This window comes from Heteronotia binoei, chromosome 1, assembly GCF_032191835.1.
Source record: "Heteronotia binoei isolate CCM8104 ecotype False Entrance Well chromosome 1, APGP_CSIRO_Hbin_v1, whole genome shotgun sequence".
NCBI classification, from domain to species: domain Eukaryota; kingdom Metazoa; phylum Chordata; class Lepidosauria; order Squamata; family Gekkonidae; genus Heteronotia; species Heteronotia binoei.
In genome coordinates, this window is record NC_083223.1 from 193,722,984 (window position 1) to 193,740,023 (window position 17,040).

Sequence of the window (17,040 nt, forward strand, 5' to 3'; positions counted from 1 at the left end):
AGGGCAACGAGGATTGCCGAGGTTGCACCTCTCCCCTCCCCTCCAATGCAGTGTCCAGGAAGCTGAATTGGAAGAACATTAATAGGATGCCATCAGGGTTTATAATTTGTTTTGGTTCAAATTGCTTTTACTGGGTTTTAAATGTATATATTTATTATCCATTGCTGTTCATCACCCAGATGAAGTGATGCATCAAATTAAAAGATTGATGATGGTGATGATGATGATAATGATAATGATTTGAACATGCAGATCTACCAGTGAACACATGAATCAGGCCCTGGGTCCATCAAGGTCAGTACTGTCAACTCAGACTGGCAGTAGTTCTCCAAGTTCTCAGGTGGAGGTCTTTCACATCACTTACTACCTGACATCACTTACTACCAGAAACAGCAACTTTTTAGCAAAGGACTGAGTAAACTCTCTAATTGTTGGCATTGTAACTCAGGATGCATCCCTTTGTCAGAACCCATCACCGGTGGACAAGGCCTGGCACTGGCTAAATAACATCATAGGCAGGTCTATGCTCTCAGGGATCATTTTCTGGTTGCTGCATCTTTTCAGACCTGATGGGGTTCACCTGCCTGATACTAGGATATTTTCTTAGCTGATCTGCAGGGTGGTCTGCATGACCTGGCAGGAGTTGAGTTAAGCCAAGGCTAGCCCCACTCTGTGGTGGGAAAAGCCTGGGTTGAGGGTGTTTTTGAACTGTAAAGCAGCCCAAGATATCAGCAGTTGGGGAGTCCTCAAACTGGGTAGCTAAAGGCTTGGTAGTATGGGTGACTCAGTTGGAGGCTTCTTTGACAAGCCTTAAGGCCCAGCAGTCACAGGCAGGAATGTACCCCTCCATCTCCTTTACAAACTGGCACATGGGTTGTGACAAGTAAGGTCCTGAAGCATTCCAGACCCGACTCTGAGCCAGGGTGGTTTGCCCCATTAAGAAGTTTGCTTTGCAAGCACAAGACAACCTCTGCTTTAAAATATAGCAAAATGATGCAGATCACCTTATGTGTAAATAAAATTCTCAGTTAAACCATAGCTTGTATGTTTTCATTCAAAGGTGGGTGGGCAAAATTCGGTTTAAGATACATCGGACAGCACAGCATCTCTTTAGCAAAGGACTGAGTAAAGTATCTAATTGTTGGCATTGTGATTTTCAGGATGCATCTCTTTGTTTTGGGAATGTCTCATTTTGGCTTTTCTGGGAAGAAGTTATTACTCATATCAGTTTTGTATTAATGTTCATTGATTTTTGAGGATAGTTATATACTTTTAAGAGCCTCGTGGCGCGAAGTGTTAAAGCTGTAGTACTGCAGTCCTAAGCTCTGCTCACGACCTGAGTTCGATCCCCGGTGGAAGCTGGGTTTTCAGGTTGCTGGCTCGAGGTTGACTCAGCCTTCCATCCTTCCGAGGTCGGTAAAAATGAGTACCCAGCTTGTTGGGGGAAAAGTGTAGATGACTGGGGAAGGCAGTGGCAAACTACCCCGTAAAAAAGTCTGCCGTGAAAACGTGAAAGCAACGTCACCCCAGAGTCGGAAACAACTGGTGCTTGCACAGGGGACCTTTCCTTTCCTATATATTTTTAAACTGTTTGCTCATTTCTTGGCGACTGACTAGTGGTCAGTGAAGATGGCCTCTCCATGCTGTTACTACTGCTAAAAGATTCCTATTACAACACTGGAAATATAAAGACCCACCTACAGTAGATCAGTGGATTGGAGACCTTGGAACTTTATCAATACTTGAACAATTGGCATATAGACAGGAATTATATGTGGACTTACCCAACAGAACTCATTTGCATACTAGGCCACACCTTCTGATACCAAGCCAGCCAGAACTGTGTTCCTGTGCGTTCCTGCTCAAAAACAGTCCTGCTTTTGTGTGTCATCCTCTGCTTTTAGATATTTGGAAATGGTTTACAGGAACTTATGCATAGATCTCCCATCAATTATATGTTTTTGTCTTATTTTTATATTTTCTTTTCCTTTAAATCTTATTTGGTTGTTAGATTTGAAGTGTTTTTCTCCCTTGTTCTTTTTTTTCTGCCTTTTATTTGTGATTTTTTTTTTTGTTTTAAAGAAGACATTCAAAATTCCTTCCAAATAATCCAGGAAACTGCAGATTTGTGAGTGGGTCTATGGACTTTCGAACTATCAATATGCTCACTGAACATATGAGTCCTAGATATTTAAACCTTGCTGGTAAAACTGATATACATTTTGCAGGGAAGTAAAAGATCCCTTGAGTGGATGCATATCAGTATTACAATGCCAGTGAATATATTTAATATGCCTGCCATTTGCATTGGATAAGGGCTTATTGCCATATTAAGATCCCTATTCACAATCTTGTTTGGTTGCATGTGTCTCAAGCCAACCTTCCTTTACACACTCAGGGCTGGCGCATGGGAGTAGGCCAAGTAGGTGGCTGCGTAGGGGTGCCATGAGGCACCCCCTCTCCCAGCGCATGCTGCCTCCCCACCCCGTCTGCCTCTCTACACTCACCACTGCCTCCCTGCCCCCACCTCCCCTCACCTGCTGCCACCTGCCACTTCCCCTTGCCCGCCGCCGCCTCCCCATGCCTGCTGCCACACACCTCCCCACCCACCTCTCTGCCTCCTCCCTTTGCCTGCTGCTGCTCGCCTCCTCCCCCCGCCGCTGGCCACCACCTCCCCTCACCCACCGCTACCTCCCTTCGTCCACCTTCCTGCGGCTGTGGGCTGCGCACGCTGCTCGTGCAGCCCGATGACATCACTTCCGGTGATGTCATCAAGTCGCATGCTATACGTGCGCAAAGAAAGACTTGGTGGGCTGCAGGGTGAAGGGGCCCAGCCTAGGGGCACCTGACCCCCTAGTGCCAGGGCTGTACACACTATCAGAAAAACTGAGCCCATAATCATATTTGGCCTAGAGAGCCCCAGTTCAGGTTCAGTATGAATCTATGTAAATAGTTTTCAATGTCATTACTATGAACAGGCTGCTGGGTGGAGCCTGAGGGAATGGGAGCACTGAAGAGCCAGGTCAAATGTTCTTTTGTTTATTCATATAAGTGGATGAAGGAGCACAACAAAAAGGTTAGCATGTGCATTTTTAGAGACAACAAACCCACCATGTGGGCTGCTTTGCAAATCCTTGTTGCATTAGCTCAGGGGAAAGAGGAGCCTATAGACCTCATCCATTAGCTGGAAGGTGGAAGGTTAGCATCCTCTGTATCCATAGCAGCTGCTGTCAAATGTCTTCTTCAGGCCTAGCGGGGAAGAGTAACTGTGCCTAGCTGGATTAAAATTGGCACAATTCAAAGATCAGTCTGGCCTGACTAGACTAAAAACACCAAAACCCATTTTCTGAACAGTGTATTGGCTTTATGCTGGATCAGAATTAGTTTGACTAAGGTGACTTCCATTGTAGTTTTGCGTAAAGACCAGTAGTTTTCTGTAGAGTCATTTAGTCCTCCTGCTTCTTGTCACACTGAACTAACCTCTGAGACAACAAGCATGTTTTTGTGACTAAAAATAGGAAAGGTACACAGTGTTCATGAATCGTTCAAATGGGAAAGTCAGGATTCTAAAATAGGGGGATCTATCATTGTCCTCTTTCAAACAGCTCTTACACAGGAATGGAATGTTAATGAGAAGCTGGCAGAAAAGCTAAAGCATAAAGCAGACTAATTGGTGTAGCTCTCTAAAGGTGAGGTGAAGTTGCAGCTAATTAAGTATGAAAGGACCATGGGGAAAAAACTCTCTGTGATTAATATAAAGAAGCAGGAGGAGACAGCAATCTCCCCCCCCCCAGCTTTTTTTTTCTGGTGTCACAGTTTTCAGGACACCTTAAAAGAATGCTTTCAGAAAGTGACAGCTCAGAGCCTTTCAGAAAATTTGACTCTGTTTAAATTGGCTTGTCAAACTGTGTGGCCCAAATCACATCCCTATTTTCAGAACTTTGGCTTAAAAATTGAAAGTTGGCTATGCCTGCCAGTCACTTCCTATGGGAGCATAAGACTCTGTAACAGAATCCTGATTTGCAGAATGGAATTAAACACAGCAGCCCAAGGTCTCCCTTTTACTTTGGGTATTTATATATGGTTTTTCCCACCCTATCATGCAAAACAGTATGTCACAGCACCCTTGGCTCCAAAGGAGTTATCTACATTACCCATTTGGTACTTAAAGACTGAACCAGATATACCAGGGTGATGGTGATTAGAATGGGGCCTTGAGCAAAGTTTCCATCTGTGGACTGCTGACTAAGTTCTTCTAGCCTGCCATGTGGAACAACTAGGATTACTTCACAGCTGCAGCATGCCTTTCATAAGCCCCCTATCAGTACACAGGAAAAACCCGTACTTCTTCCATGGGTGACCACATCAGAAAGCCAATACATAACTTCATGTTCTATGGACTGGACTGTGAGTGGGGTCTAATGCTTATATGGTCAGCTTGCACTGACATTAGGATGCTTACTCATCTCATAAACTGCTGTCTCAGTACAGTAGGTCATAGGTTGAGAGCCTAAATAATATGGAGCCAGAGCACATAAAAACAGTCATACAAATGACATTTTAAACTAGCCCCTGTCTTTGTAAATCCAGCTGTGAATGTTGAGATGGATTCATGAAGAGTAGGCAATTTTCTACATACAAGCACAGTTCTGGTGTTTTATTTTCAGCTGATTGTTCATCTATACAATTATTTTCAGCTGAATATCTGCATTTATCTGTTTTATTTTCAGCTGATTATTTATCTACAAAATTTACACCCTTCCTTTCTGTCCAATTGGCCACCAAGGTAGCATAGATTAAGAACAGTGCAGTATGGTTCTTAGGACCCACTCCAGTCAGCATCTTAGCTGGAGGACCCTGTACCAATCAGAATTTCCAAATACTGCTCAAAGGAAACTTGACATAGAGCACATTGCATTCTCCTAATCTAGATTTCAAAAGGACATGCATCACAATGGCTAGACCTTTTCTGCCCAGATAAAGCAGAAAACTAAAAAGGTAAAGGCAAGCACTAGTCATTTCCAACTCTGGGGTAATGTTGCTTTCACAACATTTTCACAGCAGACTTTTTTATGGGGTTGTTTGCAGTTACCTTCCCCAGTCATCTACACTTTCCCTCCAGCAAGCTGGGTACAAATTTTACCGACCTCAGAAGGATGGAAGGCTTAGTCAACCTCGATCCAGCTGCCTGAACCCAGCTTCTGCCAGGATCAATCTCAGGTTATGAGCAGAGCTTAGGACTGCAGTACTGCAGCTTTACCACTCTGCGCCACAGGGCTACTACTTCATTAAAAAGCTATTACTTCATAAAGTGCCTAATTTACTTATGCGAATTGCGCTCAAAAGAAGTGATTGAAACACATTAACTTAGGCTGGTTCATCAGTGGATATTAGATATGACAAGTGGGGGGCCTGCAAAACTCCTGGGGTCTGTGTCCTCTCTCTCCCTCCCCATCGCCAAGCCCAGTGTGACTCCCGGCCCCGGCACTCACCAAGCACAGCACTGGTGGTGTCAGAGAGCCTGCGAACCTGCCAACATCCACCACCACTGCTACTGGGCCCAGGGTGACTCCTAGGTTCTCCTGCTGCCGGTGCTGCCAGGCCCACTGCAGCTCCCAGAGACTGCTGCAGAATCACAGTAAGTGTGTTATCTACGCATGTGCATACAACACCTTTTTATTTTTAGGGGAATTTAACACACACACACATTTTCTATCACTTCAGATTTTTCTGCAAACCTGGGGATTCTCCCAAGTTTGTAGAAAAATCTGTTTAACGTAACTGTGGCCCCAATCTACAGTTTTAGATATCAACAGATGGGGGTCAGGCTTCACTGTTAGATACATAGATGAGTAAATGAGTAAATGCATGTTTAGTGACTGTAAACATCTGAGTACCAGTCGCTGGATGGCAACAAGGGGGACAGGATGCTTGTAGGTATTCCAAGCGCATCTGGTTAACCATTGTGAGAAAGGATCTTAGGCTAGATCAGGGGCATCAGATATGCAGCCCGGGGGCCAAATCAGGCCTTTGGAGGGCTCCTATCAGGCCCCCAAGCAACTGGCTGCATCTGCTTCCTTCTCCCTCTCTCTTGATTCCTTCTGCATAACAGCTTGCTTTGCAAGGCTTGCTCAGTAGCACAGGAGCTACAGAGCAAAGTCTCTATTTTCTCCATTGGCTGAGGCTCCTCGGGAAGGAACAGGGGAGGGAGAGTTTGCTTTGCAAGGCTCTCTTGATTGCACAGCAGACCTATTGAGCCAAGTCTGTCTTCTGTCTATTGGCTGAGGCTCCTTCCCCTGGGGAAGGAAAGAAAGAGCCAGAGCTACTGGACCCAGGGTGACTCCTAGGTTCTCCTGCTGCCTGTGGTCAGACCCACTGCAGCTTTCTCCCAAGGTAGCAGTAGTGTTTCTCCTCACCCTCACCTCCTGCAGTATCTTTCTTAAGAGATTCAGCCTGGCAGAATTTTATTTTACTGAAAGCAAAGAGTGTGCAGTAGTTACTCCCCCTTCCCTCACTGTCTGGCCTCTGAAGCAGGAATGAAAATACCTCTTACTTGCATTTGAAAACTGGTCTGGGAAACACTACCTCATGAACTTTGCTCACACTTATTTTGTCTATATTGTGACAGATCAGTCTACAGGGGAACATGAATTTAAATTATGGTGCAGCTATGCTCCCTGGCTGTGATTAATGACTGTATGCACACATGAAACATTCTGTTGGATGACCCTGTGGCCTGAAACAGGAGACTGCACCTAGAAGGCAGAATCAAAGGTCAACTTTTATGTTGCCTGAGCTGAGGGAAAGGACAAAGCATATAGATATAAAATACAGGGAGAGTGGTCAGGGAACTGGTGAAACTGTTGCTTCCATAATTCACAGATTGAGTGGTATGAAATAATAGTGGGTTACGTAACTAAATGTAATGACTGAATAAGAGCACTTTAAAGATGCCATCAGGGTTTGTAATTTTTTAATGTAACTGATTTTATATATATGTATTTTTAATGTTGTACATTGCCCTGAGCCTGGTGCTAGCTGGGATAGGGCAATTCATCAAATGTAATAAATAATAATAATAAACAATGAAAACTCTTGAAAGCCTAAGATTAGCCTAGAAGAAACTGTCCCCTGAGCTTCTGCATGATTCCCTGTTCTGGCTTTGCCTCCTCAGTTTGCTTCTTCTGGAAATTATAGTTTTGTCATGTGTCTGCATGTTATGGAATTTATGGAATCCTGCCATACTGCACTGGTGTGATAGAAGCAACCTGTTATTCCTAGTGTGTACTGATACAAGCGCTTTCATCAGCGCTGCCTTCGCACCATCCTCAACATCCACTGGAGTGACTTTGTGACCAACACTGAAGTTCTCAAGCAGGCGGAGGTTACCAGCATCGAGGCACTGCTGTTGAAGATGCAGCTGCGCTGGGCAGGGCATATTTCTAGGATGGAAAACCATCGCCTTCCCAAGATTGCTCTGTATGGCGAACTCTCCACCAGCCATCGAAATAGAGGGGCACCAAAGAAGAGGTACAAGGACTCCTTGAAGAAATCCCTTGGCACCTGTCGCATCAACCATCACCAGTGGTCTGACCTAGCCTCAGATCGCAAAGCATGGAGGTACACCGTCCACCAGGCTGTCTCTTCTTTTGAGAACGCACGTATAGCTGGTCTTGAGGACAAAAGGAGATTGAGGAAGAATCGCACTGCTACAGCACCAACCCTAAATCAGACTTTTCCCTGCAGCCACTGTGGCTGGACCTGCCTGTCCCACATTGGTCTTGTCAGCCACCAGCGAGCCTGCAGCAGACGTGGACTATTGCACCCTTCTTAAATCTTCGTTCGCGAAGCCAAGCCGAGAGAGAGAGAGAGTACTGATACAACAGAAGCATCCACCCTCAGGAGGCTACCTGACATTTCTCTGTATCAGTACCCTAGAAGCATAACTGCGTAACAATCTTCCTTGCACTACCAAAGCAGTTGCCAAACATGAGGCAGCTCATCATTCAGTTTTTTTCTACAGTTAACTAACGTTCAGCTCAGCAAGCTCATAAGTTAAATGTTGCCTAAATGGAAAATGTGAGAGGACAGCCTAATACTTACCTTCACAGTACAGTTGTTCCAAAATAATGTGTGTCTGGCTTGCGTATAGGCACAAGCGTTATTTATTTATTTATTTATTTATTTATTCCGTAACTTATATCCCGCCCTTCCCACAAGTGGCTCAGGGCGGCTTACAACAAACAATAAAACAATAAAATCGGAACAAATTAATACATTTAAATTCAAATATTTAAAACCTAAAAACCTTAAAATTTTACATTTTACATTAAAACTGTGCAGTATAATCACAGAAATCTAAGATCTAGAAAGCTACATTTGTCTAGTCAGGCGTAGGCTAACCGGAAGAGGGTCGTCTTACAGGCCCTGCGGAACTGAGTAAGATCCCGCAGGGCCCTCACCTCTTCCGGTAGCTGGTTCCACCACATAGGGGCCGTTGTGGAAAAGGCCCTGTCTCTAGTTGTTTTGAGGCGCACTTCCTTGGGCCCGGGGATGGTGAGAAGATTTTGAGTCCCAGACCTCAGTACTCTCTGGGGAACGTGTGGGAAGAGACGGTCCCTCAGGTAGGCAGGTCCCAGGCCATATAGGGCTTTAAAGGTAATGACCAGCACCTTGTACCGGACTTGGTATATTATTGGAAGCCAGTGCAGAGCCCGAAGACCCGGCCGAATGTGCCCCCATCTTGGGAGGCCCAATAACAGCCGGGCCGCGGCATTCTGCACCAGCTGCAATTTCCGGGTCCGGCACAGGGGCAGCCCCATGTAGAGGGCATTGCAGTAATCCAACCTCGAGGTGACCGTAGCATGGATCACTGTTGCTAGGTCGTCGGGGTCCAGGAAGGGGGCCAACTGCCTTGCCCGTCTAAGATGAAAAAACGCGGACTTGGCAGTGGTCGCTATCTGGGCCTCCATATTTAGGGACGGCTCCAGCAGCACCCCCAAGCTTTTGACCCTGTCCGCCAGCATCAGCGGGACACCGCCAAAAGCTGGCAGGGGGATTTCCCCCCCCCGGCCCCCGACGGCCCAAACAAAGGACCTCTGTCTTCGCAGGATTCAATGTCAGTCCACTCAGTCTGAGCCACTCGGCCACGGCCTGTAATGCCCGATCCAAGTTATCTGGAGCGCAGACCGGTCGGCCGTCCATAAGCAGATAGAGCTGGGTGTCATCAGCATACTGGTGGCACCCCAGCCCATACCTTCGGGCAATCTGGGCAAGAGGTCGCATATAGATGTTAAATAACATCGAGGAGAGAACCGCTCCCTGGGGCACCCCACAGTCGAGTGAGCGCCTCCGGGATAGTTCCCCCCCAATCGCGACCCTTTGTCCCCGACCTTCAAGGAAAGAGGAAAGCCACTGCAAGGCCAACCCCTGAATCCCTGCGTCAGCGAGGCGGCAAGTCAGCAACCGATGGTCGACCGTATCGAACGCCGCCGATAGGTCCAACAGCATCAGCACTGCCGAGCCACCCCGATCCAGATGCCGTTGAAGGTCATCTACTAGGGCGACCAACACCGTCTCCATCCCATGACCTGGGCGGAAGCCGGACTGAAGTGGGTCAAGGATGGAAGCGTCCTCCAGGAAAGTCTGTAGCTGCCTCGCCACTGCCCTCTCAATGAGTTTGCCCAAAAAGGGCAGGTTTGAGACCGGCCTATAGTGTGCCAATTGGGCCGGGTCTAGAGATGGTTTTTTTAGGAGGGGACGGACCACAGCCTCTTTGAGTGGCGCTGGAAAAAGCCCTTCCGTTAGGGATCTGTTTATGATATCCCGTATAGGATATCTGAGATCCCCCTGGCAAGATTTAATAAGCCAGGAAGGGCATGGGTCCAGTTTACAAGTTGTTGGGCGGGCAGATGAGAGGATCCTGTCGACTTCCTCCAGGCTGAGGGGGCTGAAACCGTCCAGGATATAATCCGAAGACATGCTCGGGGCCTCGGTTGCGTTAACTGCCTCAAAGTTGACGGGGAGGTCGAGGCGGAGTGATGTGATCTTGTCCGCAAAATAGTTCGCAAAAGCCTCACAGCCTATCTCCAATTCACTAGAATTTGGTCTGCCCTGGGGCAGAGTAGTCAGATCTCGAATTATCTCAAACAATTGTGCCGGGCGCGAAGTTGCGGACGCAATCTTAGCCGCAAAGTATGTCTTCTTTGCGGATTTGATTGCCATCTCATAGGTCTTCAAACTCTCTCTATAAGATGTTCGGGTCACTTTGTCTCGAGTACGCCGCCATAGCCTCTCTAGTCGTCTGAGGTCCCGCTTCAATTGCCGTAATTCCTGATTAAACCAGGGAGACGGTTTGAGGCGGGGGCGCAGAGGACGCCTCGGCGCAATCTCCTCGATAGCCCTGGAGAGTCCGTCGTTCCAGGACTCAACCAGAACCTCTAGGGAATCGCCAGTGGGCCAGGTATCCCATAGGGCCGTCAAGAACCGTTCCGGGTCCATCAGGCTCCGCGGGCGAGCCAAAATATGCTCTCCGCCTAAACGGGTTTGGGGTGGCATATCCATACGGGCCTTGAGGGCAAAGTGATCCGACCATGGCACTGCTTCCATTGCAATATCGTTCACTTGTACTCCCGCCACGAAGACCAGGTCTAACATGTGTCCCGCCTGATGAGTGGGCGTTGTAACAACCTGGGAGAGTCCTAGTGTCGCCATGGATGACACTAGATCCATCGCCCGGCCGGAGTCCACGTCGTCGGCATGAACATTGAAGTCACCCAAGACCAGTAGCCTTGGGCACTCCAACGCCCAGCCTGCCGCGGCCTCCACCAGGGATGATAAGGCGGCGGCTGGTGCGTTAGGCGGTCGGTACACCAGCCAAACCGCCAACCCCTCCACAACGTCCCACATCAGGCCGGCACATTCAATGCCCGGGATCTCCGGGGCCGGGAGAGCCCTAAAGGAGTAAGCCTCTCGTATGAGTAATGCCACTCCTCCCCCCCGCCCGCTAGTCCGGGACTGGTGGAAGACCGAGTAACCTGGGGGGGGTCATCTGGGAGAGAGCCACGGTCTCCCCATCTCGCACCCAGGTCTCGGTCACGCATGCCAGGTCCGCGTCCTGCCCGAGCAGGAAGTCCCGAAGGACACCGGTCTTATTGTTAATGGACCTGGCATTGCATAGCACCAGTGTCGGAGGCGGGTGAATTCGTCTGGTCCCACTACCTGTCACCGTCGGGATGGGACGCAGGCTGGAAGGTGGTCGAGCACTCTCATGTCTCAACCTCCTTCGCTTGTAAGTCTGCCTGCTCCCACCGTCATACCTTCCCCTCCCCAGGAGTACCGGAATCCCCAGGCCAGTCATCTTCTGTGGTGGTCACCAATTCGTCGACTGGAAATGATTCAACAACCCTTGGTGGTACAGACGCCTATGGCCAAGCCAGGAGCAAACCAATGTGATCCACTCCTAGTTTTGCCCCACTTCAGCCCATTCTACCCATCCCAGTTGGCTTACACTTAGAAAACAAGAGCACAGTCTGAGATACTCTTATGCCCATGAGATGCAGGGCCAGACTACAGAATATGCTTGTCCAGCAGTTAACTGGGGATCTGTTTTCCCTGCATGCCTGTGGCTATTTCAGGGTGCAAAAATGACAGCACCTCGGGGGAGAAGCTCCCAGTAGCTGCCATCTGGTTGTGGGGAAAAGTGGATGGTGTTGGGACACCCCAGCCTCAGTTGCAGACAAGTGTTAGCATCCAGTCTGACCTTTCTTGAGAGAAGTCAGGGATACAGGGTAATCTGTTCCTGCTTATCCAACTTCAAAATGTGTGATCCCACAACAGGAATTTTAAATGATGGAGTGAAATTAGTGATCAACAGGTTAAAAGGTGTAACTGTCTGAAGTCTCATCTGGATGATAAAGGCATCACAGGGATATCTATTTTCATGTGACATATTTGCCTCTTGCATTTGGCATGTAAATTTGTTACCATACCATTGCCACCATAGGGGCTGCAATTCTGAGCATGCCCCCATCCCAGACTACTAAAAGTATATTCAAATTAAAAAGGTGTATTTATTTCTCTGCAAATCAGTCAGCAGAAAGTACTGAGAGCTGCAGAATCTTTCCCCTAGCATTTCATTCTGACCCTGGGGAAGTTTATTCATGGGGTTATCGGACTGATGAGGACTAATAGCCAGCAGTTTTAGAGGCTGCATTAGGGAAGCAGAATGAGACAAAATCACCCTTTCTGCCTCACCAGTCAGTACAGCTCCACCCAGGGCTGGAAAAGGACTGCAGTGCTGACAGGAAGGGAATGTGGAAAGATCTGGAATCCAACTCAGTGGTTTTCTCCAAAGGATGAGAATGTCAACATTTCTGAAGTGTAAACATAAACACTATAAGTGGTTTGCAGAACTCATAAAAGTTCCAATTCTCTCTGAAGGTCTGCTGCTTTAATTTGACACCTGTTTATACAAGTAGTAAATCAAAAAGCATCCTCTGAGACCAGATATTTCCTTCCATGCAAAACCTTCCACAAAGACATTCTACGTAAGACACTTACCATTGAGTACCTCCTGGACACTCCATTCCTGCACCTCAGCACCTTTATTTATTTATTTATTTACTTATTTATGTGGATTTATATTTTGCCCTTTCCCAAATTGGGCTCAGGGTAGATTTCAACACATCAAACAGTAAAACCAATAATTACACTATTACAATAAAACAGTAAAATAATTACACTATTACAATAAAACAGTAAAACAGTTAAACAAAAACATTAAAAATTAACACAGTTAAGCCAGTAACAGCGTGGATAGTGTGGACACTTAAATACACAGCCTGGTGTCCAGAAATGCCAACTATATCGGCCCGATTTTCTCCTCAATCCAGGTGGTAGTCGGTATTGGTAGTCAGTGGTGTCAGTGTTGGGAGGCCAGTTAGATGGTATAGCAAGATAAAGATGCCCGTCTGCCTCAGTCAAAGGCCTGGTGGAATAGCTCCGTCTTACAGACCCTCCAGAATGGCAACAGATCCAAGAGGGCCTGAACCCCTATGGGGAGCTGATTCCACCAGGTCGGCGCCAGGGCCAAAAAAGCCCTGACCCTGATCGAGGCAAGACGAATGTCCCTTGGGCCAGGGATGGTCAGAAGATGTTTAGTGGCCGCTTGTAATGGCCTCCGGGGCTTGTATGGGAAGAGACGGTCCCTCAGGTATGCCGGTCCCAGGCTGCACAAGGCTTTAAATGTCAGTACTCACACCTTGAAGTGGATCCGGTACTTGATTGGCAGCCAGTGCAGGCTGCGCAGCATCGGCCAACTGCTTGCCTGTACAGGCGATTCAGTCAGCAAATGTGCTGCCGTATTCTGCATCAGCTGGAGTTTCTGGGTCAGCCTCAAGGGCAAGCCTGCATAGAGCGAGTTACAGTAGTCCAACCTGGAAGTGACTGCTGCATGGATCACTGTAACTAAGTCCTGGGGAGCCAGATAGGGTGCTAGTTGTTTGCCCTGCTGCAGATGGTAAAAGGCAGATTGTGCAACTGTTGTGATCATAGAGAGGGTGGCATCCAGTATCACACCCAGACTCCTCACCTTCTGAGCTGGCACAAGAGATGCACCATCCACAGTGGGGAGCTGAATGCCCGATCCTAGCCCTTCCCTGACTCATATACAGGACCTCCGTCTTGGTAGGATTAAGCTTCAGCTGGCTCAATTGCAACCAACCAGCCACTGCTTCCAATGCCCTGGTTAGATGGTCTGAGGCAGAGTCTGAGTGGCCATCCATCAACAGATAGATCTGGGTGTCATCTGCATACTGGTGACAACCCAGCCCAAAACGTCTGGCAATCTGGACAAGGGGGTGCATATAGATGTTGAACATCATCGGCGAGAGAATAGCTCCCTGTGGTATACCACATTCTAGTGGGTGATGCAGGGAGGTCTGCTCACCGATAGCCACCCTTTGTCCCCGACCACGGAGGAAGGAGGAAAACCACTGTAAGGCCACCCCCTGGACTCCAATGGTGGGTCATTAGATTGTAGTTGACCGTGTCAAACGCTGCTGAAAGATCGAGAAACAATAGCAGCGCTGACCTGCCTTGATCCAGATGCCTGCTAAGGTCATCTGTGAGGGCAACCAGAGCGGTCTCTGCCCCATGACCAGGACAGAAGCCGGACTGGAATGGGTCAAGGACAGATGTATCTTCCAGGAAAGCTTGAAACTGTTCTGCCACCACTTTCTCAATTATCTTGCTCAGAAACGGTAAATTTGAGACTGGGCGATAATTGGTTAGAAGATGACTTCTTCAAAAGTGGATGAACCACTGCCTCTTTAAACTTGGCTGGGAATACCCCCAATGCCAGGGATAAGTTAACAATCTCCGCCAAGGGCCCCTGAATGTCATCCCCACCTGCCTTGACAAGCCAGGATGGACACGGGTCCAGAGGACAAGTGGTGGGCTTCACTGCAGCCAAGATCCTGTCCACATCCTCCTGAGAGAGACAGCTGAAGTGGTCCAACATGGGACCTGAAGATGGACAACAGGCTTCCAGTTCTTGTACTGTATCAATTGTGGCTGGGAGATGATGGCGAAGAGTTGAGAACTTATCTGCAAAGTAGGTTGCAAAAGCTTCACAGCCGATATCCAACTTTTGATTGCCTGTTGGCACCGTAGTCAATGATTGAATTGTTCTAAACGATTGAGCTGGGCGCGATTTCGCAGATGCAATGGAGGCCGCATAGAAATCTCTTTTAGCAGACTTCACAGTCTTCTCATTGACCTTCATAAATGTTCTATAAGAAGTTCTAGACTCCTTGTCATAAGATCTCTGCCACACTCGCTCTAGCCGTCTAAGCTGTCGCTTCATCCACTGCAGCTCCAAAGCGTACCAAGGAGTTGCTCTGGTGCAGTAGCGAAGAGGGCGCCAGGGCGTGATTTCATCAATGGCCGTGGAGAGCCAGGAGTACTAGTCCTCCACTAACTCATCTAGCGATCCGCCTGGGGGCACTGGATCCCGCAGAGCCTCCCGAGGCCACTCTGGGTCCAGGTGGCTCCGCGGGCAAGCATAAATCTGCTTGCCGCCCAAACAGGAGGAGGGCTGCAGGTGCAGTCGGACTTTCAGGGCACAGTGATCTGACCATGGAACCATATCAACAGCTATCAGATCCAGTGTTATCCTAGCTCCAAAGACCAAGTCGAACGTATGACCAGCCTGGTGGGTGAGAGCTGAAACAAACTGGCTGAGTCCCAGTGCCTCCATGGATGACACCAGGTCCTGGGCCTGCAAGGATGCTGTGTCATCAACATGGACATTGAAATCCTCCAGGATTCATCACCTGGGGAAGTCCAGAGCCCAGGTTGATGCCACCTCCAGCAGTGCAGTCAGGCTCTCTGGGGGTGTGTTGGACGCCCGGTACACAACCCAGATCGCCAAACTCTCCTTGGTCTCCCATTCCAGACCAGCACATTCAATGCCCATGATATTTGGAGCAGGAAGTGTTTTGAAAACTGTCATTGCTTCCAGAGTGGCTGATAGCCTTGCCTGTCTTTGGGCTCTGCTCCCCCACTACTTTCAGCTGCGAAGGGAGAGCTTATCATGTTCTTACCAAACACCATCAGAGGGGCAATGAAGCCTGCTGCTGCTTAGGCATGTATGACATCACAATCTTCCAGGCAGGTATATTAAAAGCACTTTGAGAGACCAAACATAGACTGGTAGCATTTAGTATGTGAACTGTAATTGCATTTTAAGTTTAAAATATTGCTAAAAATCATCTCTTGAAAGTAACCAGAAGTATGGGGAAAGTATGGTGAGGATAAATGGGTGACGGGAACATCATTAGAGCAAAACAAATGCTACAATTGTGCAGAAAATCCCTCACTGATTAACCTGAGTAGTCAATCAGTCAGTTTGAATAACTGAATAAATCAGTCAGCTTGAATAACTGAACCAATTTTCCAGCTGCCTTAGCCTGGCTGGCCCAAGCTAGGCTGATGTTATCAGAAGATAAGCAGGGTTTGCCCTGGTTCGTACTTGGATGGGAGACCGCCAAGGAAGTCCAGGGTTGCTATGCAAAGGCAGGCAATGGCAAACCACTTCTGACTATCTCATGCCTTGAAAACCCCATAGGATTCCTATAAATGGGCTGCAACTTGACCACACTCATCACCACCAATATTCTAAACACATGGGATAAGAATCTGAGTTACAAACAAACAAAAATATATCTATTTAAATGCGAAGCATGTACCTATTTTCAATCTGGATAATTTGTACATTGCAAAACATATTACAACATCCCACAACTAAAACCAATTACTACTTCATTTGGCAAGGTTTCCTTTTTCTATTTTCTCCACAAACTGTCGGATGTCTGCTGCTAGGAGTTCCGGTTCTTCAAAGGCTGCAAAATGGCCACCTCGTGGCATGTAGTTGTATGAGACAATATTGACATACTTTGATTGTAGCCATAATCGAGGAAAGCATAAGAGGTCTTTGGGAAAACAAGTAATTCCTGTAGGAACATGCACAGGCAGCCTGCAAGGAAATCAGAAGTCAGTTGTTATAAGGCTACCTTCTAATACAACTGATAAAACAGAAAAAGACTGAAGATACTAAGGGAGAAATTCTAAGCAGGTCTTCTCACAATCCTACTCAAATTTATTCAGTGGGGCTTACTCCCAGCAGAGTGTTCTTAGGACGGCAATGTAAGAGTGGATTCAACGGAACTACAGATTCATTAGACTTCTAGAAACAGTAAGAATGTGTGTATACAGAAGGGGGAAAAGCCAGGTATTGGCTGCTGCAGATTAGTCTTCCCCACCCAATAAGTAAGGGCCACCTAAAATGGGCTTCAGGACTGTTCCCCAATATGACTTGCTTATTTTGCAGCTCTTTCAGAATTTTTTTTACCATGTACTGAATCTCAAGGGGCTTTGAAATATTCACCCAAACCCAGAGTGCATTCTAATCTTTGCTTCTATCAATAGTTTTTTTAAAATGTTAGAATGCTAGGTATCTTTGTATTTTCAAGTTTCTAT

At 47.5% G+C, this 17,040-nt stretch overlaps 1 protein-coding gene across 2 annotated transcripts in view; it reads right to left on the reverse strand.

The window, feature by feature from the left end:
• Positions 1-16,249: 16,249 nt before the first annotated feature.
• Positions 16,250-17,040, reverse strand: part of EPHX1 (epoxide hydrolase 1) — a 49,750-nt gene continuing 48,959 nt past the window's right edge. For both annotated transcript variants that reach the window (XM_060259466.1, XM_060259458.1), the window contains exon 9: positions 16,250-16,537. In XM_060259466.1, the coding sequence (XP_060115449.1) occupies positions 16,324-16,537 (214 nt within the window). In that variant the 3' untranslated portion in view covers positions 16,250-16,323. The remainder of the gene's footprint in view (positions 16,538-17,040) is intronic.